Source organism: Monopterus albus, unplaced genomic scaffold (assembly GCF_001952655.1).
Source record: "Monopterus albus unplaced genomic scaffold, M_albus_1.0 scaffold172.1, whole genome shotgun sequence".
In the NCBI taxonomy this organism is placed as follows: domain Eukaryota; kingdom Metazoa; phylum Chordata; class Actinopteri; order Synbranchiformes; family Synbranchidae; genus Monopterus; species Monopterus albus.
Genome location: NW_018128052.1, coordinates 25,367 through 46,130, shown reverse-complemented (window position 1 = coordinate 46,130; position 20,764 = coordinate 25,367). Strand labels below are relative to the sequence as shown.

The window sequence follows — 20,764 nt, the reverse complement described above, 5'->3', positions numbered from 1 at the left end:
CAAAACATCCAGTGGTGGAATTTTTCTCAAGATGAAATTAACACAACAGGAGTTTGGTTGCCAGTGAAGTGCAAGTGTGCAGGAATGACTACAATGTGTACACTGCGCAAAGAGGAGTGTTATCATTAAGAGACCTTGGACAAACTACTCTTTTTAAACAAAACTTTATTTACAGCATGTACAAATACAAACTCTTACATACACAAATAATATAAAAATATTATACAATTCTCTTATAACTTAGCTGTACTGCATAACAGCACTTAAAAAAAACTTTAAGCAGGAATTTTTATACTGAAGTATAAAAATAAGAAACATCAGTGGTTACTGGATAACAGCCATTGGCTGGAGCTGGGCTCTGCCATCTCGCCTTGAAAAGTCGTCTTCATCCTTGAGGTCTATATCTGTGCTTTTGAGGTCTTGATATGAACCATTTGTGCTTTAGTCCTGCAATGATAATTAGGTGAGTTGTTAATTTTCTTTTTGAGAAAACACATTTAACAGGCTACAGATTTACAATATTTGGTAGTTATGCTGAAACAATTTCCTTGCTAAATCTTACTTTAAACGGTTGATGTAGTCCATCACCCAGTTCAAAGCAGGGTTGGTGCATGCTTTACCCTTCTTTGTGTGGAAACTACAATTAATAAGAAGGGAAAATAAATGTTAATATACTTTTAACATAGATGTTATGTCTCTGGTTGAGAAGCAGTAAATGAACATCCTTTTATTGATACTTACATGATGGCATTGATGGGACACAGCTCCGCGACAGTCTGTACTGAGTACCCCTTGATTGACACAAAAGGTATTTTGATTGTCATATATCTTCGACAGCATTCATAATGTGCTGTGGACAAGAAACAGAAAACCTGTCAGTCTGAGCCACTGTGGAATTTGTGCAATAATCAGTAAGAAAAACTAACAACATACAAAGGAATAATATGTCTCAAGAGAGGAAACCTCAGTGCATACCTGCAGATGTGTTTGTTGCTAGCAGACAAATGGTAAGGAGCGTGATCACTGTCACTGTAGCTTTGACTGACACCATGTCTTCTACTGTGCTGGCAACAGTGACTCTGAGTTAAGATGCTGTCTTGGCTGTCCTCAGGTGGAGTCAGAGAAGTTGTCGTGATGAGTTAATATAGGCTTATATACTCCTCAGAGAAACAGGAAGCTTCCACTCAGAAAAGCTGGACCTGCCCACACCAGAAGAACTACAGCACCAGAAAACCCCCCTCATTTTGTTCTTTAAAAAAAAGGGGTTGTGGAAAGGCAAGAACTTTGCACAGACAGCGGTAGTGTTTTTAAAGTTACAGAGGGAGAACTAAAAGTAACCAGTATAACCAGTATGGTCATTCTTTGTTGTCAGTTTATTGGGAATTCACTGTCAATATAAATTCTGTGACTTATTTACATAAGGGATATAAATAAAAATAGAACAAAATAAAGTAAAGAAGAATAGAACTGGAACTTTGTGTACATGTACACACACACACACACACACACTGATGGCACACACTTATTATTTACACATGTGACTTTACATGTGTGTCCTACTGTGACGTCAAAATGTCTTCTGTGGAAAAGTCTTATTAAAATGACTAAAACAAGGGCTAAAGTCCAATCAGACCCCTTGAATGTGGTAGTTGTCATGTTTTTACACTGCGTCTACATCACCCAAATGGCATCTTTGTAGTACATCTCATAAGCAAAGGTGATGTAAAAATACTGCAGTTCAACAAATTCTAATAGCAGCGTATGTGAGAACTAGATGTAAGGACAGTAAGTAAAATTTAAAACCGCACTGACATTGCATCATGTGTATGCAGCAATAAGGTCAGCAGGATGTTTGCTGTGTTACAAACTCTTGCTCGTGAGACTTTTGTTCTACCAAAATAAAGTATTATGTGATAGTTTAAGGATCGCCTTCAATGGGAATAAAATCCAGGCCGTTGCGTGTTCATGTGAGCTTGCCTGACATCCACTGGTGCCCCCATCGTATTGGCAAAATGTTATACTGCCTTGTTTGTTATGTATGTTTTCAATAAAGCTTGTTAAAAAAAAAAGGACATCCACAAGTGCCATTGTAAAAGTGGAATTTTTTTAATGTGCCTGGTTTTGTGGATATATTTTACCCTGCCAGTTAGGAGATGACCTCCTGACACACAGCTGCCCCAGTCAGCTGAGGAGATAAAAACACATCAGTGAGGATTTTCTTATCACTACACCTTCAAATTGTGCAACATGGGAAGTTCCAAAGGTCTGGCAGTGACTTTCACCATGAAGATAACACTGTCAGTCATTGTATATAATAATTTGACGTTATTTGACGTTAATTTGACATTTAAACAAAATAATTCAGAGAGCAGGAGGGATGATGTTCCACTGAAGATCTCAGTGTGTGCTGGCTTGATGTGGGCTGCTACAAGTGGGTTGCTTTAAGGCCTTGCAAAGGGTTTTTTCTAGGTCAGAGGAACTTTTACTACTCAAGACCCATGCTACAGAGGAAACAAGTGCTTTGGGACCACTGAAATAGGTCACAATACGGTTAAAGTCAATCATCATAAACTTTCCACTAAAACCACACCATCTTTGAGTTACATCGCATATTACTTATTTCCTGCAAGGTGCATTTTCATCCTGTTGGTAAGTTACAAAAAAAATTCAACTACTGTGTCTTCTGTCACTTAACTGTGAGACAGAATGCTCTCCTGTGTTGTTTACAATCGGCTGTAATGCTTTGATTCTCACAGGAGTACAGATTTCTTACTGTTTTCCAAAATTTATTTGAACTATTTCTAACTTATTCTCCAAATAACGGGCCATTCTGGTGTCTAGTTCTCACCTCAGTTCAGACTTTAGGTTCTGATAACATCTTCTGATATAGTCTTACAACATTTTTCCAATGTGATTTAAAGAAAAGGGTCACATTTTATTCAAGTCTACCTTAATGCAATACAGACATGTTCACATGTACTCAAAATGTGATGCAATCCTTTAATGAAAGGGATATTTTAGGAAACCAGGTTTTTGTGAGAACAAAGCATGAAGTGACACATAAAGAAAGAAGTGGGAAGTTTTGATCATTCAATCAGGTTTTCACAACCCACTTCAAACTACTGAGAAGAGCAGAGACAAAGAAATGCAGATATATATCATATGAAACAATCAAAATTGTTTGAGAATAGTTAGAAAATGTAACAATACAGAAAATTCCTCTGGGACACCTTTGCCTGTAATAAGGACTTTATTGAGAATAAAGTTTTGAGTCAAAGTTGGTCCTGTAACAGCTCTTTTCCCAAGCAAACATTTAATTTGTCATATTCAGAAACACACACTCTACAACATTAACAACAGTGTCGCAGTAGGATGTAACCATGTGAGAGTGAGCCAGCATGAACAACACCAGGACCCTGAAACAGAAGCAGCTGAATGGAATTCAGCCACCGTGAAGTATTATTATTTACACATGTGACTTTACATGTGTGTCCTACTGTGACGTCAAAATGTCTTCTGTGGAAAAGTCTTATTAAAATGACTAAAACAAGGGCTAAAGTCCAATCAGACCCCTTGAATGTGGTAGTTGTCATGTTTTTACACTGCGTCTACATCACCCAAATGGCATCTTTGTAGTACATCTCATAAGCAAAGGTGATGTAAAAATACTGCAGTTCAACAAATTCTAATAGCAGCGTATGTGAGAACTAGATGTAAGGACAGTAAGTAAAATTTAAAACCGCACTGACATTGCATCATCAGCAGGATGTTTGCTGTGAGGTTTTGAGTTGCTTGGTGCTTTAGCCCTACCTGTGTACTTTTACTTACTGTAAATCTGCAAGTCAAAGTAGCAACATATAAATATTTTATTAAAAGTAAAAATACTGCATTACATATTATACAATCAAATAGCTCCTGTCATTTTTATATTATGGTATTTGTGTAATGTTTTGTTAATGTAACAGGTACATTATTGTCAAAGTTGTACATTATTGTCAAAGTTGCACTTTAATGTTAAAGAGCCAATGGCTGCTTTCCCTTGTTTTCTGAATTATCTACAATGTTACAACGGTGAATTCTCATCTTAGACGTGACCTAAAGATCCAAAAATGAGGTGTATGTATGTTTTAGTATTTCTATGCAGAAGTAACTCAGTTTATACAAACTCTTGCTCGTGAGACTTTTGTTCTACCAAAATAAAGTATTATGTGATAGTTTAAGGATCGCCTTCAATGGGAATAAAATCCAGGCCGTTGCGTGTTCATGTGAGCTTGCCTGACATCCACTGGTGCCCCCATCGTATTGGCAAAATGTTATACTGCCTTGTTTGTTATGTATGTTTTCAATAAAGCTTGTTAAAAAAAAAAGGACATCCACAAGTGCCATTGTAAAAGTGGAATTTTTTTAATGTGCCTGGTTTTGTGGATATATTTTACCTCCTGCTACTGCACTGTGACCAGAGGATGTGGAGAAAAATACAGGGCCTGAGGTTACTGCATGTCTAGTAATGTTCCTGTACAGGGACTCGCTGTTTTACCTGACCGGGTCTAATCTACAAGCAGCCGGCCTGTACAGTGTTTCCTCAGATATATAAGATATAAAAGTACAGTATTTCCTCAGATACAGTGCCTTGCGAAAGTATTCGGCCCCCTTGAACTTTGCGACCTTTTGCCACATTTCAGGCTTCAAACATAAAGATATAAAACTGTAATTTTTTGTGAAGAATCAACAACAAGTGGGACACAATCATGAAGTGGAACGAAATTTATTGGATATTTCAAACGTTTTTAACAAATAAAAAACTGAAAAATTGGCCGTGCAAAATTATTCAGCCCCCTTAAGTTAATACTTTGTAGCGCCACCTTTTGCTGCGATTACAGCTGTAAGTCACTTGGGGTATGTCTCTATCAGTTTTGCACATCGAGAGACTGAAATTTTTGCCCATGCCTCCTTGCAAAACAGCTCGAGCTCAGTGAGGTTGGATGGAGAGCATTTGTGAACAGCAGTTTTCAGTTCTTTCCACAGATTCTCAGATGCAGCCAAGCGGCCCATGATCACTCTGGATGAACTGCAGAGATCTACAGCTGAGGTGGGAGACTCTGTCCATAGGACAACAATCAGTCGTATACTGCACAAATCTGGCCTTTATGGAAGAGTGGCAAGAAGAAAGCCATTTCTTAAAGATATCCATAAAAAGTGTTGTTTAAAGTTTGCCACAAGCCACCTGGGAGACACACCAAACATGTGGAAGAAGGTGCTCTGGTCAGATGAAACCAAAATCGAACTTTTTGGCAACAATGCAAAACGTTATGTTTGGCGTAAAAGCAAGACAGCTCATCACCCTGAACACACCATCCCCACTGTCAAACATGGTGGTGGCAGCATCATGGTTTTGGCCTGCTTTTTTTCAGCAGGGACAGGGAAGATGGTTAAAATTGATGGGAAGATGGATGGAGCCACATACAGGACCATTCTGGAAGGAAACCTGATGGAGTCTGCAGAAGACCTGAGACTGGGATGGAGATTTGTCTTCCAACAAGACAATGATCCAAAACATAAAGCAAAATCTACAATGGAATGGTTCACAAATAAACATATCCAGGTGTTAGAATGGCCAAGTCAAAGTCCAGACCTGAATCCAATTGAGAATCTGTGGAAAGAACTGAAAACTGCTGTTCACAAACGCTCTCCATCCAACCTCACTGAGCTCGAGCTGGAAGTGAAGCCTAGTATACATCCATCCATCCATTTCGTGGAATGGGCAAAAATTTCAGTCTCTCGATGTGCAAAACTGATAGACATACTCCAAACGACTTACAGCTGTTATCGCAGCAAAAGGTGACGCTACAAAGTATTAACTTAAGGGGGCTGAATAATTTTGCACGCCCAATTTTTCAGTTTTTTATTTGTTAAAAACGTTTGAAATATCCAATAAATTTCGTTCCACTTCATGATTGTGTCCCACTTGTTGTTGATTCTTCACAAAAAAATACAGTTTTATATCTTTATGTTTGAAGCCTGAAATGTGGCAAAAGGTCGCAAAGTTCAAGGCGGCTGAATACTTTCGCAAGGCACTGTATATAATGGAGTAGAAGCATAAAGCAGAATAGTATTGAAGAAGTCAAGTAAAGTACAAATTCCTGAATACAGCACTTAAGTAATGTAATTATATTCCACTATGCCTTATTAAATACACTGAATAAATAACAGAAATACTGTTTGAAATGTATTCATTGTGTCTTAGCGTGTTAACATTCCAAGAATGAACAATACATACTGTTATGTAATATGCTCTGTCAGCACAACAGCATGCCATCATACCAGATGCACGATTCCTGCCTACTGTCCCACAGAGAAGGGGCTTTTGTGCCACCACATGTTCCTTCCTGACCCAGATAAGTTACAGCATTGGTTTTTCCAGGTAATTCCTTGGTTTGTTAAAGGACATTCTAGTTCCATTTTACATCATATTTAAGCTTCACCACCAGAAGCAGAAGTTAACATTTCACTTCATCTGAGAATCCTACTGAAGAGAAGCTGAGAGAAGATGGCAAAGCTCGCTGTGTGTGTCTCTGTCCTGCTGGTGCTCCTGGTGGCGATGAGTGAAAGCAGTAAGTATGACTTCAACGATAGTTTACTGTACGCTATTATTCACTTCACTAATGAGTTGTTTAGTATGCTACTCTGCCTTTATTCTCTGAAATGTCTGTGATTTTGTTCTTCAAAGAGCCCATGAAGTCTTGCTGCACACAGTACCATCCATCTCCAGTCCCATTCAAAGTGCTGAAATACTACAGAATCCAGGATAACAAACAATACTGCAACATCAAGGCAATAATGTAAGAAATAAATCAACAGGACTTATTATAAAGTACATGTTAACTGTCAGCTTGTCTATTGTATTCATGACTGAACTTCTTCCCCTGTTTTAACGCAGCTTCACAACAGTGCGAAACCGACTCGTGTGTGCCAACCCTGACTCAGAGTGGGTGCAGTATGCCATCGGGTTCTTACCAGAGTAAGTCATTTCTATAATCAACAGATCTCTACACTACAGCCAAATCTCAACAATCTTATGTGAATCTATCGAATGTTTTCCTTTATGTCTTTTCTAAACAGAAAACACTGAGCATTATCCACACTCGTGGAGATCAGCGGAGAAATCTTCTTAAAGACACAAGAATGTATTGTCCTAAATTCAATAAATTTATTTTTGTATTTACTTTAAAGCTAATAAATTGAATATTTTTTTAATAATTTGCTGTGTCTGTGTTGATCTGTTCGATAGCTAGAATGTGTTGGTTTCATAGAAGTTTACCACATTATCATTTCTGTGAACTATTCTGGATGGGAGGCAAGTGGAAGAGTAAAACCAGGCTTGTTAATACTTTACCATTTTAGACTATTTAAGGACATTACTAGAATATACATGGTTCAGCCATAACATTGATTTTGATTTTACCCTTTTGAATTTACTTTTTATTTTATGCCCTCTGAAGTGCACCGTTAGAGCACCCACAATTTCATTGTGCTCCTATTGTGCAATGACAATAAAGTCTATTCTATTCTATCATGCCCACTTGCCTAATATTGTGTACATAGGAGTCAGTGTGGCAGTTGGTTGGCACTTGTGTCTCTTTGACATTCACATTGCATTTTGTGTGAATCCATGCGCTTTCATACTGTCAGGAAGTGTGCAAACGTGTCGACCATTCAGTGAAAAACTAACGTAAAAGGAGTGAAAACTGTGGTCATGAGGACAAGTTGGAGATCATATTTGTACAAATTGAACAGCCGCCCCACTCTTGGTGTGATATCACCACTGAATGGTTCTCTTCATTGAAACCAATATGTAGTGTTTCTCATTTTAGCACAGATTCAGACAAATCTTTTTGAAAAGTGCAAATTGAATTTAACCATTTAAAATATAATAGGTCAGCCTCATTATCAGTGAGCCTTGGGCGTCCATGGCACTGTCACTGGTTCACTGTTTGTCCTTCCTTAGAATACCCAGCAAGACCTGCAACCTGGCAGATGCTCTGACCCAGTCGTCCAGCCATCACAGTAGAGATGAGATGAAATAAGATAAGATTAACCTTCCCTAACAACAGGGAAATCCACACTGTTACAGCAGTAAGGGTATAGAAACAGGCACTCCACATTAGGAATCAAAAGGTAACAGACAAAGTATTATCAATATAAACATAAACAACTGTAGCTATAATAATATATGACTGTATACTAGGCGCCCTGCGATGGGCTGGCGACCTGTCCAGGGTGTACCCCGCCTTTCGCCCGCAGCTGGCTGGGATTGGCTCCAGCCCCTCGTGACCCCGTTTGGGACTATGCGGTTTAGGAAATGGATGGATGGATGTATACTAGGCTACACTTCCAGTTTACTGTAGGTAAATACCTTGTTGCTATTTAAGCCCCCGGGGTGGAAACATTTTGAAACACTTTTCATTGTAACACATTAGGTCATATTTTAACAGCACCGCAAACTAAAGCCGCGGAAAAAACTTTAACCTTAATTTATTGTGCATAGGTTTCATCCAAATGTACCTAATCATGAAGTCTTTATCCATGTAAGACAGTGTAATTCACTGTACCAGCAGTAGGGGGCGGACGTGTTCAACAACACAGGAAGGATTCACTCTATGAATGAGCCGTGGATGTCCGTGCAGAAGAGACTTAGCAGCAGGATGATACAGTATGACTGGTCTGGATATAACTAACTGTCAGCTATAACGAAATATTGGGTGTCGTTGGACCGAACCGCACTTTGGTACTGTTCTGAAACCATGATAAGATGAAGCGATGTGGAGATGCTATGGCTACAAGCTAGCTAACTGAGGCTAACGATTAGCTGTTGTGTTGTGATGAAGAATGACAGCTACAAGAGGAGAGAGGTATGATATAGAAACACAGCAGAGAGCCACAAAATTACCGGTTTTATTACTAACATTGCATTGCATTGCATTCTGGAGACTAATTAATACAGCTTTTATTTCCACGGCATTATGGTTGTATTAATGATAATGAGTGGGTAACAGTAACCAAACCAAAAAGGTTTTCCCCATAAAATTCTGTCCTTAATGGTGTAACGCTGTATTTACATTATTTACATTGATTAGATTCTGTTAAGACATCTACATTAAGACATCTACTGCAGCTTCCAGTTGGTGTTGAAGGTCTTTGCAGAATACAGATATGCAGCATGAACATACACTCAGTTTTGGCCTTTTGGTTTCATTCAAACTGTTTTTCAGCAAGGTGTTTATTGAACTTTGTGATCACTTTGGATGATGTAGTTCGTGCTTTTGTTGACTTGTATTACATTACAATGACAGGTGTTTGTATTATTTTCTCCACCCCATTTACAGGTGCTGGTCATAAAATTAGAATATCATCAAAAAGTTGATTTATTTCACTAATTCCATTCAAAAAGTGAAACTTGTATATCATATTCATTCATTACACACAGACTGATATATTTCAAATGTTTATTTCTTTTAATTGTGATGATTATAACTGACAACTAATGAAAACCCCAAATTCGGTATCTCAGAAAATTAGAATATTACTGAATACCAATACAAAGAAAGGATTTTTAGAAATCTTGGCCAACTGAAAAGTATGAACATGAAAAGTATGAGCATGTACAGCACTCAATACTTAGTTGGGGCCCCTTTTGCCTGAATTACTGCAGCAATGCGGCGTGGCATGGAGTCGATCAGTCTGTGGCACTGCTCAGGTGTTACGAGAGCCCAGGTTGCTCTGATAGTGGCCTTCAGCTCTTCTGCATTGTTGGGTCTGGCATATCGCATCTTCCTCTTCACAATACCCCATAGATTTTCTATGGGGTTAAGGTCAGGCGAGTTTGCTGGCCAATTAAGAACAGGGATACCATGGTCCTTAAACCAGGTACTGGTAGGTTTGGCACTGTGTGCAGGTGCCAAGTCCTGTTGGAAAATGAAATCTGCATCTCCATAAAGTTGGTCAGCAGCAGGAAGCATGAAGTGCTCTAAAACTTCCTGGTATACGGCTGCATTGACCTTGGACCTCAGAAAACACAGTGGCCCAACACCAGCAGATGACATGGCACCCCAAACCATCACTGACTGTGGAAACTTTACACTGGACCTCAAGCAACGTGGATTCTGTGCCTCTCCTCTCTTCCTCCAGACTCTGGGACCCTGATTTCCAAAGGTAATGCAAAATTTACTTTCATCAGAGAACATGACTTTGGACCACTCAGCAGCAGTCCAGTCCTTTTTGTCTTTAGCCCAGGTGAGACGCTTCTGACGCTGTCTGTTGTTCAAGAGTGGCTTGACACAAGGAATGCGACAGCTGAAAACCATGTCTTTCACATGTCTGTGCATAGTGGGTCTTGAAGCACTGACTCCAGCTGCAGTCCACTCTTTGTGAATCTCCCCCACATTTTTGAATCGGTTTTGTTTCACAATCCTCTCCAGGGTGCGGTTATCCCTATTGCTTGTACACTTTTTTCTACCACATCTTTTCCTTCCCTTCGCCTCTCTATTAATGTGCTTGGACACAGAGCTCTGTGAACAGCCAGCCTCTTCTGCAATGACCTTTTGTGTCTTGCCCTCCTTGTGCAAGGTGTCAATGGTGGTCTTTTGGACAACTGTCAGGTCAGCAGTCTTCCCCATGATTGTGTAGCCTACAGAACTAGACTGAGACACCATTTAAAGGCCTTTGCAGGTGTTTTGAGTCAAATAGCTGATTAGAGTGTGGCACCAGGTGTCTTCAATATTGAACCTTTTCACAATATTCTAATTTTCTGAGATACCGAATTTGGGGTTTTCATTGGTTGTCAGTTATAATCATCAAAATTAAAAGAAATAAACATTTGAAATATATCAGTCTGTGTGTAATGAATGGATATAATATACAAGTTTCACTTTTTGAATGGAATTAATGAAATAAATCAACTTTTTGATGATATTCTAATTTTATGACCAGCACCTGTATATAAATGAAACTAGGCTAAATAACAGAAATAGCTCCCTGTTCAATGCAGTACAACTCAACAGCAAAAATATTAATACAGTTGAATCAATGCCTCTCAGAAACTGTTCATAAAGGATGATTGAATGCAGTACTGTTGGATAGACTTAGACTAGTTTTAGCTAGATAGAGTAAACCTCCAACTGAGTGTGTAATGTAATATGTAAAATTTACAGTTTTTAGGTGTAAAATGTGCATGAAAGCAGTGAGGATGGCAACAGCTGGCTGAGGTTCACCCAACCAGACTGAAAAGACTCAAGAGCCATGAAGGAAGAAGGCAGGGCACGGCTTGGAGGTGAGGCTCTGTTTGAGGACCCGGATTTCCCCTCTGATGACACGTCCCTGTTCTCCGACAGCTCCACGCCCATCGCCAGGCTACAGGGTGACATCACCTGGCGACGCCCACAGGTTAGAGCCTGCTTCAAAGGGAAGTGGGAAATCCAGCAGCAAATTAATTGTATCTTTGTCTTGTCATGGGGTTAAATGTTTATCTGATGTTGTTAAGGTCATGTGATTTTTAATATCACTAACATGTTCAAATAAAGAGGGAGTTCTCTATCAGGTATCAATGGTTTTAATATGCTTTTTATTTGTATGTCTTTCATGTTGAAACCCAGCCAAATGATAGCCAGACAAAATACTGTGAGAGGCCATGACTTCCATGTTGACAAATATTTCCACTAATTTTTTTTCCACCCATAAGGCCAAGGGTTGTTGCAAGTTTTCTTCAACTCAGCAGGCCTTCTTTATTTTAATTTCTCACCTCCAGGAGATCTGCAGGTCACCGGCTCTCTTCCCTAACAACATGAACCTGGGTCATGCTAAACAGGGCTTACTAGGAGACTGCTGGTTTCTTTGCGCCTGCACCTTCTTGTTCAAGAACAAGCATCTGCTGAACAAGGTAGAGTGACAACTGCACTAGTGTTTCTATTTTTATTACATCATCTGTGACACTGGCTTTGTACAGAACCACAGCAGATGGTTAGGCTAAGTTACCATGAGTGAGTGTGTGAGTGTGTCATAAACATGTTTTCTGCGTCCTGCACTGCCCTAGTGACATAGTCCTTGACTTTCTATAGATTCTTCCTCCAGATCAACCCCAATGGGGTAACAGCAGGTACAGGGGCTCCTTCCAGTTTCGCTTTTGGCAGCAGGGATTCTGGATAGAGGTGATCATCGACGACCGCCTGCCCTGTATTAATTCCACCCTCTGCTTCTCATGCTGCCACTCCCCAGCTGCCTTCTGGGTGGCCCTGTTGGAGAAGGCCTATGCAAAGTAAGAAGCCTGTAGAATTTCCCTGCCTTAACTCTCAGTTTAACCTATTGTGAACTTTCCTTTTTGACGGATGTTTTTTTGGTGTAAGATTTCATAAACCTTACCATTCACTCCCAACAACATATTCAGTGAAGTTTGGAAATCCTATTTCCTGTTCCTTCATTCATCTCCAGGCTTCATGGCTCATATGAACGACTGTGGGCAGGACAGGTGTCTGAGGCCCTGGTGGACTTGACTGGTGGTCTGGCAGAGCACTGGAGCCTGAGAGACTTTAGTTTAGAGGAGCAGAAACAAGAACAAGACAGCGATCAGGACAGGAGGAGAATGCTTGACCTGAACCTTCTGTACTCTGTGAAAGATGATTGTGCGCTCAGCTGCTCCACTCACAGCAGTGCTGGAGGTCAGAAACGTGTTTCTTTGCAGTTAAAAGTGATTGTGTCGTCCCCTGTCACATCATCTGATGATGCGTTTGTCTGTTTTAGGTGCCAGTGAGCAGGGTCAATACCATGCTCTGACTGTCATGGAATGGTTGGATGTGAGCACAGTGTCAGGGAGTGAAGTACGCTTGCTGAGGATCAGAAACCCCTGGGGGAGATGCTGCTGGGGAGGGACCTGGATAGGGAGGTAATTCTCATTGGCAAATATCAAACCTAGCGTGGGGAAGTTCAGACATTCAATCTTTCTACATTTGTCTCTGCAGTGGTGCAGGCTGGAGCTCTGTTGACCCTGTTTGTGCATCAGACCTACAAGCCAGGGCGGCCGAGGGCGAGTTCTGGTTGGATGAGGCTGAATTCATGTCTCAGTTTGATGATGTCACAGTGGGATATCCTATCAGTGAGGAGGGACACCTAAAGAACATTTATACAGGTAATGTCCTTATTTTGTTAGAGGGTTTTCTACCTTTACTCTCTGATACTGACATCTGTAGCACCATTTTTACCCTGACAACTCTCCTCTCTCACAGGGAATCTGCTGGAACACAGCCATCAGCTGGCGGGCCGGTGGGTTAAAGGGCACTCTGCTGGTGGTAACCGAAACAGTAGCAGTTATGGTACTAACCCCAAGTTTTGGCTCAAAGTGTGTGAGCGAGGAGAGGTACTGGTGTCTCTGTTGCAGCAGAGAAAATGGAGAAACATGGAGAAATGCGCACAAATGCCAGTTGAGGACAGCAAAAACACAAAGCACCAGCACTACCAGGCTGTCGCTCTACACATGTGGAAGGTCTGTGCCATCGCTAACATGAAGACACATGTGTCTTTGTCTCCAACTTTGTACGACTTTGTTTGAATTTTCCTGTCACCAGGTGGAGAAGAAGCGTTTTAATCTGAGCCGGATGTTAAATAAACCTCCTTGTGCTTCTACTCACTGCCACGCCTACGAGAGAGAGGTGGTTTTCCACGAGCAGCTGGAGCCCGGATACTACCTACTGATCCCCAGCACCTACCAGCCAGGAGCTGAGGCTCAATTTCTCATCAGGGTCTTTTCCTCCTCTTCTACATCCTTCAGGCATGCAACATTACCAAGCTCATCTTCTCAAGGCATCAGGCTGTGTTTGCTTCTTATGTTAAATTTTGCATTTTATATTTTCAAAATATTCAGGTATATTCACAGATGGTTTTTAATGTTGTTTCCTGCAAAATTAACAGAACTCAATGTTAAACAATATTTTACCTTTAAGAAATATATAAGGGATGTCAAAGAACAACATTGTACGTAACCAGTAAACAGGCTAAATCCAAAGCACAGTATTAACCACCTACCTTTTTCTAAAATCAAAACAAAACTGCAGTTCAAACAACTTTGTGTTGTCTTTGACATAACTGAAACACTATTACAGTATCAAAAAATATTGTTTAATGGTATGCTGTACACGTTCATACTCAGATTATTAATTTGAGATTATCTTGATGACTTTTGTTACAAATGAAATAGTGCCATCTGCTGGTCAAATTGAAAAACAAATTAAAAAAAAAATCAGCTAAACCTTTTGAATGCACCAGTCAGTTCCTGCTGTTGCACTACAGAATTTCCCTAAGATGGATTCTCCTACTGTCATGATTTTGCCATGCAAAGTGTTGTGATTGTATAAGTAGTTATGTTTCTAGTTGAATTATTTATGACATAGCAATATCTGTGTTTTGCTCAGTGCCATGAAAAGCCCAGCACCCTCACTGCCATTAACAACAGATGGAGAATGGGAGACCAGTCACTTCCGGGGCTCGTGGGTGGAAGGAGCGACGGCTGGAGGAAGCAGGAACTTCATGTCTCACTGGCAGAACCCCTGCTTCCACTTTACAGTGTGCGACCACTCAGGAGTGACATCAGGAGTTAATGTCAGGATCACCCTGCACCAGAGCCGCCCTTACACTGATCTGCACCCTATTGGCTTCCACATTTATAAGGTCAATGAGACGTTAAAGAGCCCATGGCATGCTCATTTCCAGCCATTTAATGCTTAATCTTGGGTACCTCTAGATTAGCTTTGCACCCATCATAACTCCAAATAGCCTGTAATTATTTCAGAATGAAAAGCCTGAGAGCTTCCCCTAACCTGAATCCTAACACTATCCTAACCAAAACCACTGAGGGGGTCTCTACATGAAACTGTGTTTTCATCACAGGAAACACGTCGATAGGGAAGCACTTTTCGATACAAGACCGGTCAGGAGGCCAGGACAATGTGTAAACAATGTCGATGGGGAAGCACTTTTCGATACAAGACCAGTCAGGAGGCCAGGACAATGTGTAAACAAAAAACACTGACAGATAAGCTACGTTTTGACAGTGATGATACCTCAAACCTACCTGACATGTTTGAGCCAGAATATGGACAGGACAACAAATTGCAGCAGTATTAATTAATTTGAATTTCTCCTCCATAGATAGGTAAACACCGGTATATGTACTGATGAAAAGAGATGTGTAACACTCTAAACAAAGCGGGTAATTGAGAAACCATATATTTTAAGTGGTGTAATACAAACATAGTAATTGTGACCATATACTGCACCCAGGTACCAGAAGGGGTGTCTACACAGATGTTACTCAGGGACGAGGATCCCGTGGCCAGCTGTGTTCCCCACTGTTACACCCAGGATGTCAGTCTGGCCTGCTGTCTTCCTCCTGGAGCATACACCATATTACCATCCACTTATGAGCCTGACTGCTCTGCAGACTTCACCCTCAGCTTGGCTCGCAGAATACACAGGTTGGCTCAGAATGTTATTATGCAGGTAACCGCAGTAGCTTCACTTATCATTATTATAAGGATGCGTATCTTTTTCAGGAAGGTGTTGAAAAGCCAGGAGAGACTGGGGAGAACCATTCAGGAGGTTTGTATGGCATAGTGCTGATAAAGACAAAATTATTCAGCAGCAATTCTGATGTCTGATGAATTACTTATTAATTAAATTTTCTGACATAGAGTAAACATTTTTATTATTGAAAAAAATATCTTCTGATTTGTCTACTGTGAAAATAGTTGTTAGTTGCAGCCCTAGTACAGTTACATTATGATAAAGAAACTTTGTGGTTACTTCCTCTCACTATTTTGCTTCCTGCAAAGTTCAGCAATGGTTATGTTTAATGGAAAGAGAACATTAGGATCAGAGACACAGCTGAAGCTTGATACCAAGTCCTTCCTCTGTGGCAGTGCATTGCAACAAATTGCATGTGTGCATAGCTTATATCCTTATTTTAAAGTCTGTGATTGTGGTCAGAAGATGGCAGCACTGAATGACCCCTCTGTCTTGCTTTGTCTCTCATTGCGACAGGTTTCTCACATCTCTGTGATGCAAAGCTAGTTCTCTAGGACTGTTCCTTCTCTACTGGTTCGTCAGCTCATCTCCCTGTGCCTCTTGGCCCATGATGAAAGAACCAGTTCTCCCACCATGGAGGCTTTGTGGGTGGGTGGGTGTGCACCATGAGTGGCTGAGAAGGCAGGCAGATGAAGGGGTTTAGTGGAAGGGTGGTGTCGGGAATACTGGAAACCCCTTTGTCCTGAATCAGCGATTAGGACATCAGAGGTTGTTGGTGGGCTGGGCTGCTAATGAAGTATGACGGGGATTGCTGGTGTAAACAAACAGCCGCCACTGAAGAAGGCCGCCACTGCTCTTGCTCATTCACTCACTGGTTCGCCTGTCGGCCCAGAACAAAGGGTCCTCTCATGAAGGTCTTTACTGAGTGAGGGGGCAAGGAGATGGTCGCTGATAGAAGAGCCAGCCAAACCACACCATACTGTGCCATACCATGCCAGCACTTCTCTCCTATCCCTCATCCCCAGACAGTCTGCTTCTTATCTAGCTTGTACTGTTTGTCTATAAACACAGACACAGGGTTTTCCTTCATCCCTCATTTCCACATCTGCACACATCCTGACTAGCAATAAAGTCAGGCTGAATTCTGGCCTAACCCCAGCTCCCTTTTTGCCCCCCAAACTCTGTCCACAACTCTGCTCAGACCTGAACAGAGCCACTTTTTTTTTTGAAGTGACCACAAAAGCAGATGACAAGTGGACAGATGAAAGGGATGAAAGCAGGGATGCAGCCCTTCAGAAGAAGCCGGTTCAAATGAAGAAGCTGCCTGGCCTTGTTGTGGTGAGGCTGCGAATGTGTCGTGGTGTGTCTGCCTGCTGGTACCCATGTTTCTGTGTGCTGAAGTCACAGGATTTCTAATTATTGATTGGAATCGGAGTGAACAGAACTATAATTAACTGATCTGTGTGGTACTGTGTTTCGGCTGTATGAGATGTGATGAATAAAATAAACTATAACATGATGCTAACGTGTCCCCTATGTTTGGCGTGATTTAGATTTTATATGTGCAGCATAAGCATTACATCAGGCATGCTGAAGGTGATTACACTGGGTGAAAGCTTTTGAGCTCTCCGCGCTCATCTCCACGACCAGTACACGGCGTGCGCGTACACGTGGGCCCGCTGTGCGCGCGCCGCCATTTCTGCGGAATTTAGTAAACTGCTGTGGTCGGTCTCTGAAAGGCTCCCACCTGGAAAATAATGAACAACAAATTTGACGCGTAAGTAATCCAAAGTTTTTGAGGAATATGTGCCAGAGATCGGTCTCCCCCATCACGGCGGAAAATCCACTGGGGACAGTAACGTTAACGTAAATGAAAGTTGTTTCGGTGCGTGTGAAGAGGTGTGTCAGCTTTATTACATGGTCTTGTATGTTGTGTGTACTTAAAACGCGAGAACGAGGTCTACATATACAAATAGTATTTAAAACGAAAGCAAATAAAAATAGAGCGTAAGGTGTGATGTTATTATAGGCAGTGTGCTGGGCATTAGCTGTAGCTTAGCCTTAAACAAGGTCGACAGGCCCCGAGGCCTCGGTGTGGTAGTTGTAGAGAGGCGGGGACGGCGCGCGCAGACTCGGACCAAACTAGACTCCCATTGCCCAAACGTACGAGCAGGCAGTTAGCAGCGTGTTGTGAGCTATGCACGGTAGGAGCAGTTGAAGTGGAGCTGTGCACGTGTCCATCATAATAATATACCTATTTGTAGTCCACAGTTAAAAAAAACAAAACATACTACGCAGAGTTATCAGTTTATTAAGTGCATTTAGCTAAGACTAATGCAGTATAATGTTGTTTTTCTTGAAAGGGTTTGTGATATTTTGTCTACAGTGACGTACACTAAATATTAAAAATAACTGTCAGTTTAACAGAACAGCTCAACAGCCTCCCAGGTCATCATACATTTAACACGTTACATTAACAAGTTTATATAAAAACGGGCCTTTAAAACTGTTAATGAACAGAGAATATGTTACACTGTTGTATTAAACTTCAGTAGTTATAGTAAGGTGTAGGCTGCATAATAAACTGCAAGTCCTCCCTTAATTTAAACATTCATTACGTAAACATTTTCGTTTTGCTGCTTGTTTCCATCAAATCTAGTCTGAAAGATGATGACAGTGGAGACCATGACCAGGACCAGGGTTCACCGAAAGATGGTGAGAAAGAAAAAACTGAGGATGAGGAGAAGGAACAGAATACTTCTAAGAAAAAGGTGAGACTATTAAAAAGTGACTTGTGTTTCCAGCTGTTACGTTTAGTTTGTGTGGCTCCTCACTGTTTCATTATTGGCAGATGGTGGTGCCAGGAGCAGGAGAGCACCCTCTTCAGTACAACTACACCTTCTGGTACTCCAGACGCACTCCAGGGAGACCAGCCAGCACTCAGAGCTATGAACAGAACATCAAACAGATTGGCAGCTTCGCATCAGTACGTCACTCCTCATGACCTTTTTACAGAGAGCAAACTGACTGTTTGTCACCTTAGCCCTAAGGCTCATGCTGACTCATTCTCCCAGAGTTATTGATGTATTCATTTTTTTTTTTTTTTTTTGTCCTTTCAAAGGTGGAGCAGTTTTGGCGATTTTATAGTCACATGATCCGGCCAGGCGACCTGACAGGCCATAGTGATTTCCACCTCTTCAAAGAGGGTATTAAACCCATGTGGGAAGTGAGTACACATTTGCTGAGATCTTGTACACCAAAGACCACATCTTGTAAATCTTGATTTTCTTCTTCTTCTTATTATTATTATTATTATTATTTTTTGAAACAAGAGACTCATTCTGAAACTCTACATGTGTGGTGTTTAGGATGATGCCAATAAGATGGGTGGTAAGTGGATCATCCGTCTGAGGAAAGGCCTAGCATCTCGGTGCTGGGAGAATCTGATCCTGGCCATGCTGGGAGAGCAGTTCATGGTGGGAGAGGAGATCTGTGGGGCTGTGGTGTCTGTACGCTTCCAGGTAAACCCACCTGTTGCATGTAATCAGGCACTGCCTACTTTAACCCTAGTGGGAGAATTCCCAAACTTCCTTATGGCCAATCTGCTCCTGGGCTCAGACTTCCCTTCATGTTTTTTCCCCAGGAGGACATCATCTCCATCTGGAACAAAACAGCCAGCGACCAGGCGACCACTGCCCGCATCAGAGATACCCTGCGCAGAGTCCTCAACCTGCCTCCCAACACCATCATGGAGTACAAGACACACACAGACAGCATTAAGTATGTATGTCTCTTCATTTTATTATTTCCTTTCCAACCTCTCTCTCTCTCACACACATATAATTGTATGCATGCTCACAAACGTAACATTTTTTCATGCAGAGGGTAATATGGGATTACTCTAACTGTAATGCATTAGTTTTGCTACAACAACCAGAATCCTTTAAAACTGTGCTAAACTGATCAGATGAAGTTTTGATAATTAAGAAATTTGGTTTGTTCAAGCTTCTCAAATGTGATTATTCACTACTTCTCTCTGTTTTTGCTATTGTAAATTAAGTCTCTTTGGGTTTTAGACTGTTGGTTGTTTAATAAGCAAAAGCTGCAGCATTGCTTCAAAGTTCTACACTATTTTAATTATAATTAAATGTTTCATTACAACATTCACAGCTTTTCCCTAGTGTCTATGTTATAACAGAAAAGTACATAAAATACAATATGTAACTTTATCATACTTCAAGTTAGGGCTGATTGATAAACCGTTTTGCTTCAGATTGTTCAGTGCATCTAACTGAACAGACAACAGAGGATTCGGGACCAGAGCTCCCACTGAGTTCAGTACAAACACCAGTCAAGTTTTACAGCATAAGAGGAAGACAGAAGGAAGCTTGTCTGAGTTTATTTGATGTTGTATAGCTTGGTTTTCTGCTCTGGTTTCATCAAAAATTCTAATGCACTACTCAGTCTGAGCTGCAGAATTTTATGAATGAAGGAGGAAAATGTGCCTGTTCTGTATTTACTGCTGTACAGTTGGAATTCTAATCACACTCTCTAACCTACAGTAAAAATAACCAGTTATACAAAGGAAAGTGAAAAATAGAAATGCAGTTTAATACAAAGCAAGTTGAACAGCAGTAAACACAACCCTTGGTATGTGTGTGAGGATGTTAGGTGTGTCTACCTATAATGTCATTTACAGTAAAGGTTGCATGCAGTCAGTAATACAGAAGAAAAATGGAAAAAAAACATATCTAAACAGTTTCTGTATGTTTTTTATGAATTATGATTTACTGCACCCTTCTTTGCTTGCAGAGCCTGGGAAGACTTCCATGGGCTGGTGAATGCTAACAGCGGACGCTAGGCCCTCACAAAGAAAACCTCCGCCAGGGTAACACAAAAGTGTTTAGTGAAATTGTTTTTCTTTGACATACTTTAAATCGTGCTAATGTTGTTTATCTCTGTTTGTGGTGTGCAGGTGTGTGTATGTGTGATGTGTAGAGGGATGACAAGTCCAGGGGGAGGATACCCCCGCGTGGGTTGGCACTGTGTAATATGAAGACAGAGCAAAAGTCAGGAAGAGAGGTGAGAAGACATTCCTCGTTTGGGTCAAAGTGGAAGTGAACAGAAGAGCCTTTCAGCAGAACACTGCACCAAGCTGAAGAGAGAAATGTGAGGGATTTTTAGTCAACCAGATGAGAAT

At 41.0% G+C, this 20,764-nt stretch overlaps 4 protein-coding genes across 6 annotated transcripts; 3 read left to right on the top strand and 1 right to left on the bottom strand.

Moving 5' to 3' along the window:
• Positions 1-323: 323 nt before the first annotated feature.
• Positions 324-1,089, bottom strand: ccl20a.3 (chemokine (C-C motif) ligand 20a, duplicate 3). Its single transcript, XM_020616254.1, has 4 exons — positions 976-1,089; positions 742-850; positions 563-637; positions 324-447 (listed from the first exon to the last, which is right to left on the bottom strand). Exons 1-4 carry the CDS (start codon positions 1,049-1,051, stop codon positions 399-401), a joined length of 309 nt encoding a protein of 102 aa, XP_020471910.1. The 5' UTR covers positions 1,052-1,089; the 3' UTR covers positions 324-398.
• Positions 1,090-6,521: 5,432 nt separating this feature from the next.
• ccl20a.4 (chemokine (C-C motif) ligand 20a, duplicate 4) lies at positions 6,522-7,182 on the top strand. The gene is made up of 4 exons (XM_020616013.1): positions 6,522-6,611; positions 6,728-6,839; positions 6,938-7,018; positions 7,120-7,182. The coding sequence occupies exons 1-4, from the start codon at positions 6,548-6,550 to the stop codon at positions 7,127-7,129; spliced, it is 267 nt and encodes an 88-aa protein (XP_020471669.1). The 5' UTR covers positions 6,522-6,547; the 3' UTR covers positions 7,130-7,182.
• A 1,433-nt stretch (positions 7,183-8,615) lies between these two features.
• On the top strand, positions 8,616-17,077 carry capn10 (calpain 10). The gene is made up of 13 exons (XM_020616076.1): positions 8,616-8,909; positions 11,208-11,439; positions 11,801-11,932; positions 12,111-12,307; positions 12,481-12,707; positions 12,790-12,931; positions 13,008-13,174; positions 13,272-13,528; positions 13,611-13,813; positions 14,454-14,709; positions 15,322-15,515; positions 15,594-15,639; positions 16,081-17,077. The coding sequence occupies exons 2-13, from the start codon at positions 11,296-11,298 to the stop codon at positions 16,108-16,110; spliced, it is 1,995 nt and encodes a 664-aa protein (XP_020471732.1). The 5' UTR covers positions 8,616-8,909; positions 11,208-11,295; the 3' UTR covers positions 16,111-17,077.
• A 132-nt stretch (positions 17,078-17,209) lies between these two features.
• On the top strand, positions 17,210-20,704 carry eif4e2 (eukaryotic translation initiation factor 4E family member 2). 3 transcript variants are annotated; one of them, XM_020616080.1, is made up of 8 exons: positions 17,210-17,341; positions 18,224-18,335; positions 18,416-18,550; positions 18,686-18,790; positions 18,933-19,085; positions 19,208-19,344; positions 20,377-20,452; positions 20,540-20,704. In XM_020616080.1, the coding sequence occupies exons 1-7, from the start codon at positions 17,322-17,324 to the stop codon at positions 20,423-20,425; spliced, it is 711 nt and encodes a 236-aa protein (XP_020471736.1). In that variant the 5' UTR covers positions 17,210-17,321; the 3' UTR covers positions 20,426-20,452; positions 20,540-20,704. The 3 variants fall into 3 exon arrangements, with proteins under 3 accessions (XP_020471736.1, XP_020471735.1, XP_020471737.1); XM_020616079.1 differs by lacking the exon at positions 17,210-17,341 and adding an exon at positions 17,361-17,463; XM_020616081.1 differs by lacking the exon at positions 17,210-17,341 and adding an exon at positions 17,361-17,463 and having other exon boundaries at positions 19,208-19,348.
• The last annotated feature ends 60 nt before the right edge of the window (positions 20,705-20,764 follow it).